This window comes from Glandiceps talaboti, chromosome 3 (assembly GCF_964340395.1).
Source record: "Glandiceps talaboti chromosome 3, keGlaTala1.1, whole genome shotgun sequence".
Classification (NCBI taxonomy): Eukaryota; Metazoa; Hemichordata; class Enteropneusta; family Spengelidae; genus Glandiceps; species Glandiceps talaboti.
This window is the reverse complement of record NC_135551.1, coordinates 30905290-30922019: the sequence shown is the minus strand read 5'-3', so window position 1 is coordinate 30922019 and position 16730 is coordinate 30905290. Positions and strand designations below refer to the sequence as shown.

The 16730-nt window shown below is 34.9% G+C and overlaps 2 protein-coding genes across 2 annotated transcripts; both read right to left on the bottom strand.

The window, feature by feature from the left end:
- Positions 1 to 2263: 2263 nt before the first annotated feature.
- Positions 2264 to 9485, bottom strand: LOC144432654 (ribosome production factor 2 homolog). The gene is made up of 9 exons (XM_078120920.1): positions 9408 to 9485; positions 8354 to 8524; positions 7896 to 7935; positions 7072 to 7153; positions 5425 to 5501; positions 4899 to 4998; positions 3374 to 3476; positions 3038 to 3182; positions 2264 to 2442 (listed from the first exon to the last, which is right to left on the bottom strand). Exons 1-9 carry the CDS (start codon positions 9419 to 9421, stop codon positions 2266 to 2268), a joined length of 909 nt encoding a protein of 302 aa, XP_077977046.1. The 5' UTR covers positions 9422 to 9485; the 3' UTR covers positions 2264 to 2265.
- Positions 9486 to 10801: 1316 nt separating this feature from the next.
- Positions 10802 to 15425, bottom strand: LOC144433376 (protein MIX23-like). The gene is made up of 5 exons (XM_078121681.1): positions 15364 to 15425; positions 14370 to 14520; positions 13009 to 13155; positions 12493 to 12552; positions 10802 to 10852 (listed from the first exon to the last, which is right to left on the bottom strand). Exons 1-5 carry the CDS (start codon positions 15423 to 15425, stop codon positions 10802 to 10804), a joined length of 471 nt encoding a protein of 156 aa, XP_077977807.1.
- Between the last annotated feature and the right edge of the window lie 1305 nt (positions 15426 to 16730).

Genomic DNA, 16730 nt, shown 5'->3' with positions numbered 1-16730 from the left:
ATTAATTTTTTTTCGTCAAGCTTCAAAATCAAGACCATAAATCAGTCAATTGAAGCCCGTCGTAATTCGTAATCCATAGCCTATCACTTCCTCCTGACAACTCTCAAAGAACACTCGGTCAAAACTCGTCGTTTACTAATTGCAAGCCAAAAAGGTCTATAGTACCCCCACGTTACCACATATGCGTCCAGAGTACCCCAGATTACTTGTGATAACAGTTTCCACCATGTATAAAGAGTGCCTAGAGGAACGACTGACTAATCATCTCTATCACTGAGTCATTTCATCAAGATACTGAGTTTGTCATATCCAGGTGTTTCGTTTACAATAGGTGGTAATTGCTTCCCCTATTTTGCATATATATAGTAACTTACACCCTCAACACATTTTTGGAAGGTATTCGATTCGGCGGACTGAAAGTAAAAGGACCTATTGTATCGATTTTTAAACGTTGGTGGTAAATTATAGAGTACAACGAGTGTTTAACCACCCACGTGCCTCCGCCAGTGGGTAAGTGGTAGGCACTACAGTCAAGAGGGATACCCTATCTATTCGTCACCATTGAACCAAGTTAGACTATTGTAAATGATTACTTTGCCTGGAAATTATTATCGATTACGCGGAAATATCTTTTGATGTTGGTGTATAATGTTGTGATCAGAATTTACGGCAGGGGCCTGGGAAGAAATTTGGGGCCATGAAAAAAATTGAGGGTCTGATGATCGCAATATGCGTGAAACTCCGAGTTACACCCAAGAAAGAGTTCCAGTACTACCAAAACTATATATATATATATATATATATATATATATATATATATATATATATATATATATATATATATATATATATATATATATATAATATACTGGGAGTATTTATTTCAGAAAAGTTTGGAGTGCTTTGCTGCGAAATAGCATTACCCTGTACGTGTCAGAGGCACTTCAAAATGGCTGTACTAAATGTTCTTCATCAAGCTTTGATGCAGTGACGCGTTTTTTCCTTTTCTTGTATTTTTTTTTACTGTGTCGTGATCACGTTTCTCCACAACATGTATATATAGAGATTGGTCAATAAATACAACTGGACCCTAGGACACTGTATGTATCAGTCTGTTAAAATTGCATGTCATTGTTTTTAATCTCTAACAACATAATATGTTCAATAGATATTTATCCCGTGGCTGGAAATGTATTGATAATCTCTAACGTAGTAGTAAGTCGTGAGGAGGATTATATGGATCTACGTGAAATGACAGCACATTGCTGACAGCATATCTTACATCCCTGATTTACACTTCTACAGAATACCAAGGGACAAAGCTCTTAAGAAACGATACGATGAGGTGATGATACCCCCAATTTGAGCGAAGGCGCTGTATTCTCAATTTTCTGTTTGCAGTCTGCAATGGCCTATCGTACATCATAATCTTTGAGTTTTGGTTATATCATTCAAAACTTCCACTTTACGAGTGAAAATATTGCAAAACAATAAGTGTTACCCAACGTTTTAAAAATGCTGCATTTTTATCAGCAAAATATCAAAAAAATGTAAGAAATAAAAAAACACACCAAAAATCAGGTTTTAATTATTACAAAAATATGTATTATGTCAGAATGATTTTAAAAAATGGATAAGAATTGTCAAAACTGCAAAAAAAAAATTAGAATTTTAAAATTGGGTTATTCCTGGGTATAAGATTCTAGCAACTATAGCTGGCATTTATTCAGCATGACATATTTTTAGAACTTTGGAATACATGTAGTCGGACCATAGCTGTAGGTGAGACAGGAAGAATTCTGATAGAGGGCGCACTACAATATTTCCTTATGGACAATGCCAGAACTGAGTACTCATGAAAATTCAACAGGGAAAATTCCTGTCAATTAACACTGTGAGATTTGTTGTCGTGTACACTTTGTAATCTCCTGTTTTGGGCAACAAATCTTTCAGCCTATCATCAAACCAATATCTGCTAAAAACTGAAGTTTTCGAAATAGCAATGTATACCTCCCCCTCTAGGGAGAAATGTTATCCAGGTAAATGACCAAGCAAAACAGTAATTGCTCCCTAGAGGGGGTGGGTGAAATGAAAAAAAAACGAGGATTCTTCTGTGTAATTATGGCAAATCATTTTAATCAACATGCCATACAGCTGTAGAAATTTACATAATGTTTAGAGAAAACAAACACAATAAAATCATACACTAAATCAATATTTTATAATGAAAATATCTCTTTAACTAAGATAAATATGAGTCTAAGTTTAATCTGATGATTTTGTTTTCTTTGTAGCTGTATCATTCTTGTCTGGGTGTTGTGATTTACGTTTTAGTCCTTTCATTTTACGGATCTGTAGATTACCAAGGTCTTGTTTCTGCATGTGTATTCTGCCATGTTTTGTACCAAACACATCACGACTAACGTTCTTCACCTTTTTGATCTAAGTGAAAAATAAATGACCAAAATGTTATAGGACTCAAGAGATAAATAAAACTTCAGTTCCACACATATTTTATTCATTTAAAATATAGCGCTAATGATGTGGGAGTGCAACTGATTGTGTTCTTTTAATACAACGAAATCATTGCCTGTCTGTGCAAAACTCTTACCAACATTGCTACATTTTATCATCTGGCACCACATACATCTTAACTGACATTGCTACACTTTCTTTGGACCAAAAATTACCTACTGTAATCAGCTAAATGTACAATGACTACACATGGAGGTAAACCTATGGTTGGCACATTCATTCTGTACAATGACTACACATGGAGGTAATCCTAAGGTTGGCATGTTCATTCTGATATTTTTGAGAGTCAGCTGACTAAAATGTAACAATTCTACTTAAATTCTTGTCACGCCTGATGAAATGTTAATTATATTTTTTTAACGATAAGATAGGAATGTGTCTGAGATACATGTCTTGCCAGACGATAAAATGTAGCAGTGTTGGTAATATTTTTTACACGCTAGTTTCCTTATACTACATGTATAACTTGTGTTTCAACCCACAACATCTCTAATAAACTTACCTTAGCTTGTTTGGGTTGTTTCATGGCCTTCTTAAAAAGATCTTCCGATGCAAATCGTACTCTACCAATTGTAAGATTTAATGATGGTCCAATCTCTTCAATCTCAACACGAGGTGTACGGCTACCCGACTTTTTTAGTATAACCCTAGAGAAAAGACAATATAACCATGTTTCTTGTTTGTTAGGATCACAGAGATGGGTATTACAATGATAGTTGTATAGCTGAACAACTCATCAAATGTGAACTATCACAACAGATGCCAGAATTTTGTTGTCTTTTTATCCCGAATGGCAGCAACATTTTCCATTCTACGTTGGTTACTTTAATGAACTCACCTGTAACTTCGTACAAAGATTTTACCATCCATGGCAACAAAATGCAACACATGTTCTAAACCAGCTAATCTTACGTTTGTTATCACTGGCCCTCGGAAAAAATCTGGAGAGAGAAATAAATAAATGGGGACATAATTATTGGCAAATTGAAATAAAAACAAAATAAATGAGATATCAGTAAGAGCACACATTTACACTGCCTCACCATGTAAACAATGGCATATACAAAATATACATGCTTGTACCACTCTTAATCACTACAAATAAACTGTTTTTTGTCTCAGGACAGATCTCATGATCTCCCAGGTCCCATTGCATCCATAGCAACCAAACTCTTAGCAACATTATTGTTCTCAACATCATCGCACATGGCTATGGCAAAAGCTTGACCACAATCACATGTTTGACAACAGTTGTTGCTAGGCATATTTGCATATCTCGTTAGGTAGTACTTTGTTAGGCTTTGGCTTCTCTACTCTAGCTAGGTAGTACTTTGTTGGCCTTTAGCTGCTCTTCCCTAGCTAGGTAGTACTTTGTTGGACTTTGGCTTCTCTTCTCTAGCTAGGTAGTACTTTGTTGGACTTTGGCTTCTCTTCTCTAGCTAGGTAGTACTTTGTTGGACTTTGGCTTCTCTTCCCTAGCTAGGTAGTACTTTGTTGGACTTTGGCTTCTCTTCTCTAGCTAGGTAGTACTTTGTTAGACTTTGGCTTCTCTTCTCTAGCTAGGTAGTACTTTGTTGGACTTTGGCTTCTCTTCTCTACCTAGGTAGTACTTTGTTGGACTTTGGCTTCTCTTCCCTAGCTAGGTAGTACTTTGTTGGACTTTGGCTTCTCTTCCCTAGCTAGGCAGTACTTTGTTGGACTTTGGCTTCTCTTCTCTAGCTAGGTAGTACTTTGTTGGCCTTTAGCTTCTCTTCCCTAGCTAGGTAGTACTTTGTTAGACTTTGGCTTCTCTTCTCTAGCTAGGTAGTACTTTGTTGGCCTTTAGCTTCTCTTCCCTAGCTCGGTAGTACTTTGTTGGACTTTGGCTTCTCTTCTCTAGCTAGGTAGTACTTTGTTGGACTTTGGCTTCTCTTCTCTAGCTAGGTAGTACTTTGTTTGACTTTGGCTTCTCTTCCCTAGCTAGGTAGTACTTTGTTGGACTTTGGCTTCTCTTCTCTAGCTAGGTAGTACTTTGTTGGCCTTTAGCTGCTCTTCCCTAGCTAGGTAGTACTTTGTTGGCCTTTAGCTTCTCTCCCTAGCTAGGTAGTACTTTGTTGGACTTTGGCTTCTCTTCCCTAGCGAGGTAGTACTTTGTTAGGCTTTGGCTTCCCTAGCTAGGTAGTACTTTGTAAGATGGTGACTTACCTAGCTAGGTAGTACTTTGTTAGGCTTTGGCTTCTCTTCCCTAGCTCGGTAGTACTTTGTAAGATGGTGACTTACCTAGCTAGCTAGGTAGTACTTCAGAGAATGGTGACTTACCTAGCTAGGTATTAATTTTTGAGACTGTAGTAAATCAAGCTAGGTAGAAATTTGTGGTGACTTACCTACAAGTAAATTTTTCAACCTCTTGTGGTCATAGTCTTGATCAAATGGTTCACCAGAAAACAAAAGGCATGGTTTGTTACCTGATGAAAATTTGGCATTCTGGGGACAAAGTAAAAGAAATTGTTACAAAGTAATATGTAAATTGAGCTAATGAGCACATGCAGATTTACATCCAAGCCTAATCAAGTAATTAGCATACTTCTAAACCTCATAAATGGATTGGTTACAATATGTTGAAGGACTACCTACACACTAGGTAGTGCATGGAGATCACTGGTTGCCATAACAACTGGAATAACTCAGAGATAACCAGAAAGTGAGTGTAATTGAAAAGTTTGTTTGAATGTAAATTGTGAAAACCGGCTTATGAAGAAATATAAGTAACGAAATAAAATACAAACACAGGAATTACCTGACTTGTGAAGTGGGCCATAAATAATGTAGAATTCTCCTCTAAGCTATACTAAAAGTACTTTAAGGAAAACAAACATTTAGTACAAAACATATCTATGGAGCATTTCATACCTTAAAATCACCAAGACTCTTGAAATGTTCAACTCCTAATTCAATCATGTCTAATACATGGTAGTCATAGCAACGTCCTGTAGGTAAGAATTGTTACCAATAGATGTGGTTATATATGCACATGACAATGAGCTGCATACAGACTAGGAAGTTGCTGGTAATTACTGACAATGAGCTGCATACAGACTAGGAAGTTGCTGGTAATTACTGACATTTGAAGGTGATAAACAATCCAATGCAGGTGAATTTTTGTAAATGTCTGCATTCAGCAGGTGACATTTTAAATCTACTGGCATTTAACTGGTGACAATTCAACTTTAGTTGCATTTGAAGGACAAATTTTGAAGCCCACATGTATGATGACTATTTTCATGATAATAGGAATCTTTTATTTAATATTAACATTGTCATTCAACAAAAGTGATGATTATTTTTATTCAACAGATAAATATAGCATTTGTAACACTGAATGTTGAAAAGAATTCAAGGTTGATATTTATTATTTTACTTTTACTCCTAAGGTTTTTGTTTAGGAGTATTTTCCACTTAAGATTTAAATTCAGGAACAAATTGATCCTAAAAAAACCTTGCTCAAAGAGTTAACTTCCTAGGGTGGCATGTCACCATAGTCAAATCCAATGGTTACTGTGAGTATTTAACTGGAATCACTCAGTTACTTGTCTGTGGATCATTAATAGTGTATTGTTATCTATGGAAAATTTATTGTTGATGGTTCCAAGACCAAGGTCCATAGTAGCTGGATCTAGATGTCACCTTCATTTCTAATTTACCATTCCAAAGTAACCAGATTTTAGTGTCTTGTATTGTTCTCGTTTTGCATACCTGTGACAATGGCTTATAACTTTATAAGGTTAATTCTGATTGGTTAGAAAACAAAAGAAACAGGCACATCTATTGGCTGTATTGTTAATGAGTGATAAAGTATGTGTATGCTGTCCAATCAGTGGCAACCTTGTAATAGCTTCACATCTCCCCCTATCCAATCAGTGGCAACCTTGTAATAGCTTCACATCTCCCCCTATCCAATCAGTGACACCCTTGTCATAGCTTCACATATCCCCCTATCCAATCAGTGGCAACCTTGTAATAGCTTCATATCTCCCCCTATCCAATCAGTGGCAACCTTGTAATAGCTTCATATCTCCCCCTATCCAATCAGTGGCAACCTTGTAATAGCTTCATATCTCCCCCTATCCAATCAGTGGCAACCTTGTAATAGCTTCACATCTCACTGACAATGGCTATACTATCCTATCTCTAAGACCATAGTAGCGTATCTCACAAAAAAGCGAGATTAAATTGATTTTAGTATTTAAATGTTGCCATTATGTATAAAATACATCAGGAAAGTACTGTGATATTAAAACAAACAAATGTAAATTGCATGACCATAAGAGATCAAAACTTGTAAACTCCTTGACAAATATAAAACATTTAAAATGATCAATAATTTATCATCAAAGTGACTGTCACTGAATTGTATATAGGAAACCCATGCAAAAAAAACATGAAGACTTGACCTTTGACCTGTATAGAGTGATGTTGGCAACCAGAGGGGAGAAACTGAAAAATATTCTTTGCAACATGTGTACTGTCACACAAGTCATGTATAAATATTATCCTTACCTATCGTCAAATTATGTGGTCTCTTTTTAGAATGGGAACCATACATAAACAAAGAAGCATCATTTTTCTCTGAAAAAAATTCCTAGGAAAAATAAAATAAGTAAAGTGAGATATATAAAATTGATAGTGTACATGTGAACAAACAACTTAGCACACACAACAATATAAGTTTCAATGTTTAATAAAATCAGGTACACTGTACTGTCCTCTCTAGTCTTCAAAAAAAAATGTCATGAAACTTTTTGGTGTCGGTGCTTTGTTTTGTTTGTTGAATTACCTGATCAAAGAAGTTCAGATATACAATTTGGCTGACGTCAGTGAACAAAATATACATGTACACACCATCAATATAATTAGGAGCAAATCTACATCAAAACAGCATGACAGAAGTAATGTGGGCATACATGTAGAAGTCACAGCAAAACACTGTCAATGTTTGTAACTTCAACTTTCATTTTCCATGACAATACTTCGTAACATACATGTACCAGTACCTGTATTATATTGGATTGACATACCAATATGAATGACTGATATACTGCAAGATAGACAGAAAGATCCGTAATTGTTTCATTTTATGTAACCACAAGCTCCAGTTAGGACTTCTGGTTAAATAAGTTGTCACAACAACAGATCTGTCAGTGTAAGTATTAGGTTGTCACAACAACAGATCTGTCAGTGTAAGTACATGGTTGTCACAACAACATATCTGTCAGTGTAAGTACATGGTTGTCACAACAACAGATCTGTCAGTGTAAGTACATGGTTGTCACATTACTTGAGATTAAGTCAAAAACAATATTGTTACAATGTAAGAAACTTACCAAGGATGTTTGGTCTTCAAATGGTCTTAAAATATTCTTTCTAAAATATAATTGATAATAAAATGGTAAAAAAAACTCATTCATGTCATTTATTACATTTTCTTGATAAGGAAATATCATATTGTTTATCATAATCCTTATTTCAAAATGAAAAGTTACTTGTCACTGGCACAACTCTTACATTATTAGGTTGGTATGACTGCATTTACTTATGAAATCTTTTCTCAAATGTCAACAAAACCTAATTTCCTCAATCATCACTGCAATAAAACATCAGTCTTCCACTACATTTTGACAACATGACAGCCATCTTAATCTGGAAATGAAGCCATGACCTCAGGCTCAAGGTGGTCACAGGGGTGAAATCTATTTCTCAAATGTATTTCATTAGCAGTGCTACTCCTTGTTACCCATACATTTACAGAACTACCATGTCTTTGTGTTACATTATTACTTACCTTTTAAACAAAACTGAATCTGGTTTCTTTAATGAATACATATCTCTCAAAACTTGAGTTATGAGTTCACTTGTATGGCCACCTTTTATGAACAATGCTGTCTTTGTATTTTCTATCAGCTTTGGTGCCCGCTTTTCAAGGGCTCGTTTAGCTCTCTGTGTCTTTGGTTTACTGTTTGACATATAAAAACATTCTTACATATATAATAAAGTATGTATGTATGTATGTATGTATGTATGTATGTATGTATGTATGTATGTATGTATGTATGTATGTATGTATGTATGTATGTATGTATGTATGTATGTATGTATGTATGTATGTGTGTGTGTGTGCGTCTATGTATATACATGTACATATATGTATGTATGTATGTATGTATGTGTGTGTGCGTGTGTGCATGTCTGTATGTATGTATGTATGTATGTATGTATGTATGTATGTATGTATGTATGTATGTGTGTGTGTATGTATGTATGTGTGTGTGTGTGTGCGTGTCTGTCTGTGTGTATGTATGTATGTATGTATGTATGTATGTATGTGTGTATGTATGTATGTATGTATGTATGTATGTATGTATGTATGTATGTATGTATGTATGTATGTATGTATGTATGTATGTATGTATGTATGTATGTATGTATGTATGTATGTATGTATGTATGTATGTATGTATGTCTGTCTGTCTGTCAATTGTCAACTGAATTTATCAAAATATTAAAGCCTCATATACTACAATTTCATAAGTGATTCTTCAAGTCTGGAATTTACATAATAGTTGTAGAGTAGTTGGACCCGAGATGAAGTATTACACTAGCTGTAGCCTGTTGTCCATGTACGAAAATGAATGTTTTGCAAAAAATGTAAACTTAAAACTATAATTTAAAGTGCTACCAGTACCACGGTTTACAATACATCCTGGGTACATGGGTCGACAAAACATGATGTACAAGTTTAGTGCTGATGAAACGGACTGAATGAAATATAGGAAGCACACAATAACATGGTGAAATCAAAAATCAAAAAACCGATCAGTATCTGGTGAATTACTTACACGATTCGTTGCATTTTAGTGATGTTTCAGTACCCACGGCACTGTGTAGAGATAGATAGATCGACACCACATGGACTATATTACCGGAAATAGAACTCCCTAGTACGAGCAGAAAAGTACGCATGTATGTCTACCTATCTGTCTTAATCTAATTTCTTGCTTATTGGTCACATCAGTTTTAGAGTAATCTATTTTATATATATGTTTATATAAAAATGATGAAAGTTGTGATTTAATTTCTGCTGAATAACTATGCTGGAAAGTGACCGACTTCAATCATCCGACTTCACGTGACGTGACTGGCCATATCTTTGTATAGCGCCGCCATATAACAGACACCATAATTTCTCTTGTTTTTACTTTGACGCCTATGTTCAGCACTTGGTACAGTGCAGCACAGACAAGTCTGCTAGTGTACGTATGACACTTACTAAGTACTCTTTTATGGCAATTGTCTTTTGTCGTAGATAATTTAAACATAAATGATGGTATGCTATTTCATTTGCTAAGTATTTTTAAAGTGAAAAGTATCGGGTTTTGTATGCATTATTATTTTATACTTAGTTCAGTCATGTGAACAAAAATTGGAATATTTACCATACCATGTACCATTGTACTATGTATTTGACACCTTGACTTGGACATCTCTCATTTTTCATGTAGGACATCCCTTTCAAGTATTGGGCCAATATAATAATATATATATTTTTAAAGTCTTATTACCAAATCTCTATGTACCTGATGAGGTACTATGTGTTTTGAATAATTTCTATCATACACATTCAGATTGCTATCCTGGGTGTAACTACAAAGACAACTGGTCCAACAATGTTTTCAATTTACACACTTTAAGACACTCAAAATACGCTAAAACACACAAATAGACAGCCTCTTTACCATTCAGTATTTAATTTACTGATTCAGCAGAATCTCTTTTACATCAGGTGAGTTCAAACTCAGACCATGAATTCTTTTAGTGGACTAAGGTTAAAAACACCAATAAACTAGAAAGCTTTCCATTTGTTTAGAATAAAATTTATTCATACCAAAAAACACAACAAAATAGAACTACAATTCCAATGTTTTGCATGAACCTATGGTAATTTAAATTATGTTTCATTTCCAGCATTTTATCCAGACAATGAAAAGTGAGTTATAATTAGCACCCTGACACACATACAATTCTATCTTGGTCCAATATCAACCGGTAGAAGACAAGGTTGGTTGCAATAACAATTGTGGACCATGGTATCTGAATACAGAAAGCATCACATCAATATATCTATTTAGCATTTCAGTTGTTACTGTTCTCCCAGTCACTGTACTGTAACAAACACCCCTAAGAATTGTTCTTTGTGAACCTAAATGTTCAATCCATGGCTGGTTACAAAACATCATGAGCTCTGTGGTGGTTTATAATGGTTCCTACATCTTTCATGAAATACCTATAATATCACAAACAGAAAACAATATGGTAAGTTGTCATAACTTTAAATATGCCATGTGTGAAAATTGGAACTCTTCACCTATTGCAATAAAAATGACACAACAAGCAGAGATTTCAAGGGATGGATGGCCACTCCAGGAAATAATGGTATTTTCATAAACTTTGGGTTCTGGAGAATTATTACATCACTGTAAATTACACACAAGTAATTGCCAAGAAATGCCAAATTGAAAGTTGCTTCATAGTCACTGTCCAAACATGGGGCCAACATTTCCCAGAGTACTGTTCCTTCCTAATGTGACAGACTTTAATGACACAGTGCAACAGCCAGAGATGTAAGACAGACTTACACAAACCCCTTTTGAGCTTTTGAGGGAATGGCCTCTCTCTGTCTGTATTCTTTAGATCACTTCAGTTCTTTTGTTACTTTCCCTTTATTTCTATTCAACTTGTTGGATCCAGGTATTGTATTATCAAGTACATACCTATATATATATTCACAAAACATGTACATTGTTATAATTTGAATGTTATGTAACTTATATGCTTATTTGGTATGTCTGTTTTGATCATGACCTTTGACTTGTTCCCAGGGAATCATCTCCCTTGTGCTCACCACAAGGATTCTTTGTTCTCATCTTTTCACTGTCTCTCTTTGTATCATGTATGGTTTTATTTCATGTTTAATTTCACTGAATTACATTGAAAATATCAAATCACAAGTATATGCATCGTTCTAACATCTCTACACAGAATTCATAACCCTACCCAGGGGAAGAGTTGTATACATCACCAACACCCAGGGGTAGGTGTGTACCATCCCAACCCAGGGGTAGATTTGTATGCTGGTTTGTACAACCCCCAACCCAGGGTAGATTTGTACACTGGTTTGTACCATCCCAACCCAGGAGTAGATTTGTACACTGGTTTGTACCATCCCAATCCAGGGGTAGATTTGCATGCTGGTTTGTACAACCCCAACCCAGGGGTAGATTTGTATGCTGGTTTATACCATCCCAACCCAGGGGTAGATTTGAATGTTTGTACCACCCAACCCAGGGATAGATGTGTATGCTGGCATGTAATTAAAATAACTTGACTTGTGAATGAGTGTGAGCATATATGATTATGAAGTCATCACTGACACTTAGATAACTTCTGAAATGTACTCTGATGATTTCTAAGGTCATTTGAACAAGCACAATTTTGGAGAGGAATATTGGAACTAACAGACTCCCTATTTCAGTATTTCAGTAAAATGTACATTTACTATTATTTACTAAGTTGTATATATTGAGATGTTATTCCCCAATATTTTTTCTTCATTCATCCAAGGCAAATATGAGTGACCTAAGGGGGCCTTATCACTACAAGTCAATAGACGAGGGGTGACAACCCTTTAGGTCACGAGTATTTTCTGGCTGAATGAAGTAATATCAAAGACAAACCAAGGTAAGTAATGGTAATTTTGAACGTTTTGACTCATATGTTGAACACAGCATAACCTGTGACATAGACACATGCTATCATGACGTAGAACAACCAGAGTATATATTCCATATTTTTTGTTCTAAATGGCTTGTGCATGGTATAATGTTGGGGATCCACATTTTTTGTATCTTTTATCAAGTTACTTACCTTCAAACTTCTATCTTTGACAACCTCTTCAATACGTAATTCACTTTGCATTAACCTCAACTGAAATAGAACAAAGCCATAAATGGTAAGCGAAATGTGTCAAGAGAAACAAGATGAAATCTGAAAGTGTTAGCCCACTAAGACTACCAAAGGAAAAAGTTAATTTCAAGCCCTGCCATGTCATGATTCAAGCATACAGGTATTTGTACTTTGCATTGCATCAACTTCTAAAGTTCACTGTCAGCAATCATCAATGGTTCACATCTAAATCTGAAATTGACACAAAATTAGAAAAAAACATTTGTTTGCATATCTTGTACATCACTGCTTGACTTGAGAGTAAGTTGGTTAACTCTTCACATGGTGTTTTCAAATGGTGAAATAATGTATAACTGTTAACAGTAAAAGATGATGTGTCATGCCACCCTATCACCCATCACTAAAATACTAGTAAGACGATATATCTTACAATCCAGTTAACTGTGTCAAATACAAATTCAATTACATATTAATTACCTTATGTTGTTCATTTCTTAGTTTCTTCAAAGCATCTATACTGGAAGGACTTTTATCTCTTTCTTCTCTACAATTATTAACAGAGCTAGAAACTTGCAATATACATTTCTTTATTGCCTTTTCCCTTGTACTATATGAGAGTGTTAGCTGTAAATGTAAAATAGAACCAGACAGCATCAATATATTGTGAATTTATACAACACACGCATTGTAGTGATTTCTGCACTAACAGAAAGAAATTTAGCTGATGTCACAGATCACCATGTCAGGATATCTGCTACTGATATCCAACACAGATTGCCATGTCATGATATCTGCTACTGATATCCAACACAGATCACCATGTCAGGATATCTGCTTCCTGATATCCAACACAGATTGTCATGTCAGGATATCTGCTACTGATATCCAACACAGATTGCCATGTCAGGATATCTGCTTCTGATATCCAACACAAATTGCCATGTCAGGATATCTGCTACTGATATCCAACACAGATTGCCATGTCAGGATATCTGCTTCTGATATCCAACACAAATTGCCATGTCGGGATATCTGCTACTGATATCCAACACAGATTGCCATGTCAGGATATCTGCTTCTGATATCCAACACAGATTGCCATGTCAGGATATCTGCTTCTGATATCCAACACAGATTTCCATGTCAATATATCTGTTACTGATATCCAACACAGATTGCCATGTCAGGATATCTGCTACTGATATCCAACACAGACATTAGATATGCACTTACTCTGCTTGTTTGCACTTGTCTTGGAAAAAAGTTTTGTGAATCAATTTCAAGTGCACACAAGTTATCAAGAATATCATTTTTTCTCCAAACTTTGTTGCCAACACAGAAACCAGTACCACGATTTGGACATCATTTATTTAAGGTCACCATGGGGATCATATTGGGTAAGTTGACCTCACATTTGTGGCAAAAATTGTGACATTTCATCAAGTTAGGGTTACATTGTGTATGTGTAATAGGTCAACTTATTTACATTCGTTTAGTTTACATATATTTAGCATTTTCTTTATTATTTTTTTAAAAATTTCATTTTGGTCAGATCTGTGCTAAGTACATGTACACTATAGTGATCGACATTTGTGCCAGGTTTGAATAAAATTGAATCGTGAGTTTCAGAGATGGGTTGTACATATACTGACAGATGGGTCACTCTTACATATATAGATCTCTAGGTTGCCGGTTGTGCCCACCTCTGGATATTATTATGCTATGGTATCTCTGTCACAGTAGCGTATTATCCAGAGTTACAGTAGGTTGTACCCATTTAGGGCAATTGATAATATCAATTAATACTTCAACACTACTACTTACACACTAATACTTACATCTTCATATAATCTTTTACAGGTTGCTGTGGGATCAACTTGTCCAGCAAAGGAATTTGTTGGCACAGTTGTATTTAAAGCATATATAATTTTATCATCTATGGTACGCAATGTCTTCAGTGCATCCTGCAATATATTGAAACATATCAAACTATTTCAATGAAAATCACACTTTTACCTTCTGTAAGGGAAGGTTACATTTAATGATTTCTGTCTGTCTGTATGTTATTGTATGTATGAGTATGTATGTACGTACGTACGTACGTACGTATGTATGTATGTATGAGCATGTATGTACGTACGTACGTACATACGTATGTATGTACGTACGTATGTATGTATGTATATATGTATGTACAATGTATCTATGTATGTATCTATGTATGTATGTATGTATGTATGTATGTATGTATGTATGTATGTATGTGTGTATGTATGTATGTATGTATGTATGTATGTATGTATGTATGTATCTATGTATCTATGTACATAGCCTATATCTTAAGAATATTCATGCATTGATGATAATATACCATCATTTGCATAATTAAAGATTTTCATTGATCAGACAATATCTCAACAATGCACCCTTTAATTCAATAAATTTTGTCACATACCACATTGATAATTGATAATAACAAAGTGCATGTGTCTTATAAAGCTTTTTGGCATATCTATAATAATGATTAATTTGCATGATTAATAATATACGATAATTAGGCAATATGCAAGCTCCAAATTTCATATAGTTTGGTGCTATTAATTTGCCAATATTAAGGGGTATATCATGTATGATAGCTACAGCTCAGAATGTTGCATTCCAAAATAATGTGTGTAGGAACAAAATCAAACGGCTTTGCCTTTATTAGCCTGGAATCCATGCAGATTGGGATTTCAAATTTTGTTTTAAAATCATTGGAAAGCAAAATCTAAAATCTCAATCCAGACTATGCCTTTATGGAAGGCATTAAGTTTACATATAAATATTGCAAACTTGACTGTGGTCCAGTTGGTCCAGAGTGGAGACACTGGAGTTATTACCCGGTACCCCGCCATTGCTATCCTGTAAATATTATAATAATAATCTTAAGAGTGAAGTTACCATTTTGCTTGGTTTAATTACTGGTTTGAATTGAGATTTATAAAATCCTTGTAAATAGTATTTTCAATGAACTGCATTTTACCGGAAAAGAGCAACCAGCGAGTATTGAATAGGGCCTTCAATATACTAGTAGTACTCGCATGTGTGTCTACCTATCTGTCTGATTCTAATTTCTTGCTTATTGGTCACATCAGTTTTAGGGTAATCTACTTTATATATATGTTTATATAAAAATGATGAAAGTTGTGATTTAATTTCTGCTGAATAACTATGCTGGAAAGTGACCGACTTCAATCATCCGACTTCACGTGACGTGACTGGGCCATATCTTTGTATAGCGCCGCCATATAACAGACGCCATAATTTCTCTTGTTTTTACTTTGACGCCTATGTCCAGCACTTGGTACAATGCAGCACAGACAAGTCTGCTAGTGTACGTATGGCACTTACTAAGTACTCTTTTATGGCAATTGTCTTTTGTCGTAGATAATTCAAACATAATGCTATTTCATGTGCTAAGTATTTTTAAAGTGAAAAGTATTGGGTTTTGAATGCATTATTATTTTATACTTAGTTCAGTCACGTGAACAAAAATTGGAATATTTACCATACCATTGTACTATGTATTTGACACCTTGACTTGAACATCTCTCTCTCTCTCTCTCTCTCTCTCTCTCTCTCTCTCTCTCTCTCTCTCTCTCTCTCTCTCTCTCTCTCTCTCTCTCTCTCTCTCTCTCTCTCTCTCTCTCTCTCTCTCTCTCATTTTTCATGTAGGACACCCCTTTCAAGTATTGGGCCAATTTATAATATATTTTTATAAAGTCTTATTACCAAATCTCTATGTACCTGATGAGTTACTATGTATGTGTTTTCAAAACATACACATTCAGATTGCTATCCTGGGTGTAACTACAAAGACAACTGGTCCAACAATGTTTTCAATTTACACACTTTAAGACACTCAAAATACGTTAAAGCACACAAATAGACAGCCTCTTTACCATTCAGTATTTAATTTACTGATTCAGCAGAATCTCTTTTACATCAGGTGTGTTCAAACTCAGACCATGAATTCTTTTAGAGGACTAAGGTTAAAAACAATAAACTAGAAAGCTTTCCATTTGTTTAGTATAAAATTTATTCATACCAAAAAACACAACAATAGAACTACAATTCCAATGTTTTGCATGAACCTATGGTAATTTAAATTATGTTTCATTCCAGAATTTTATCCAGACAATGAAAACTGAGTTATAATT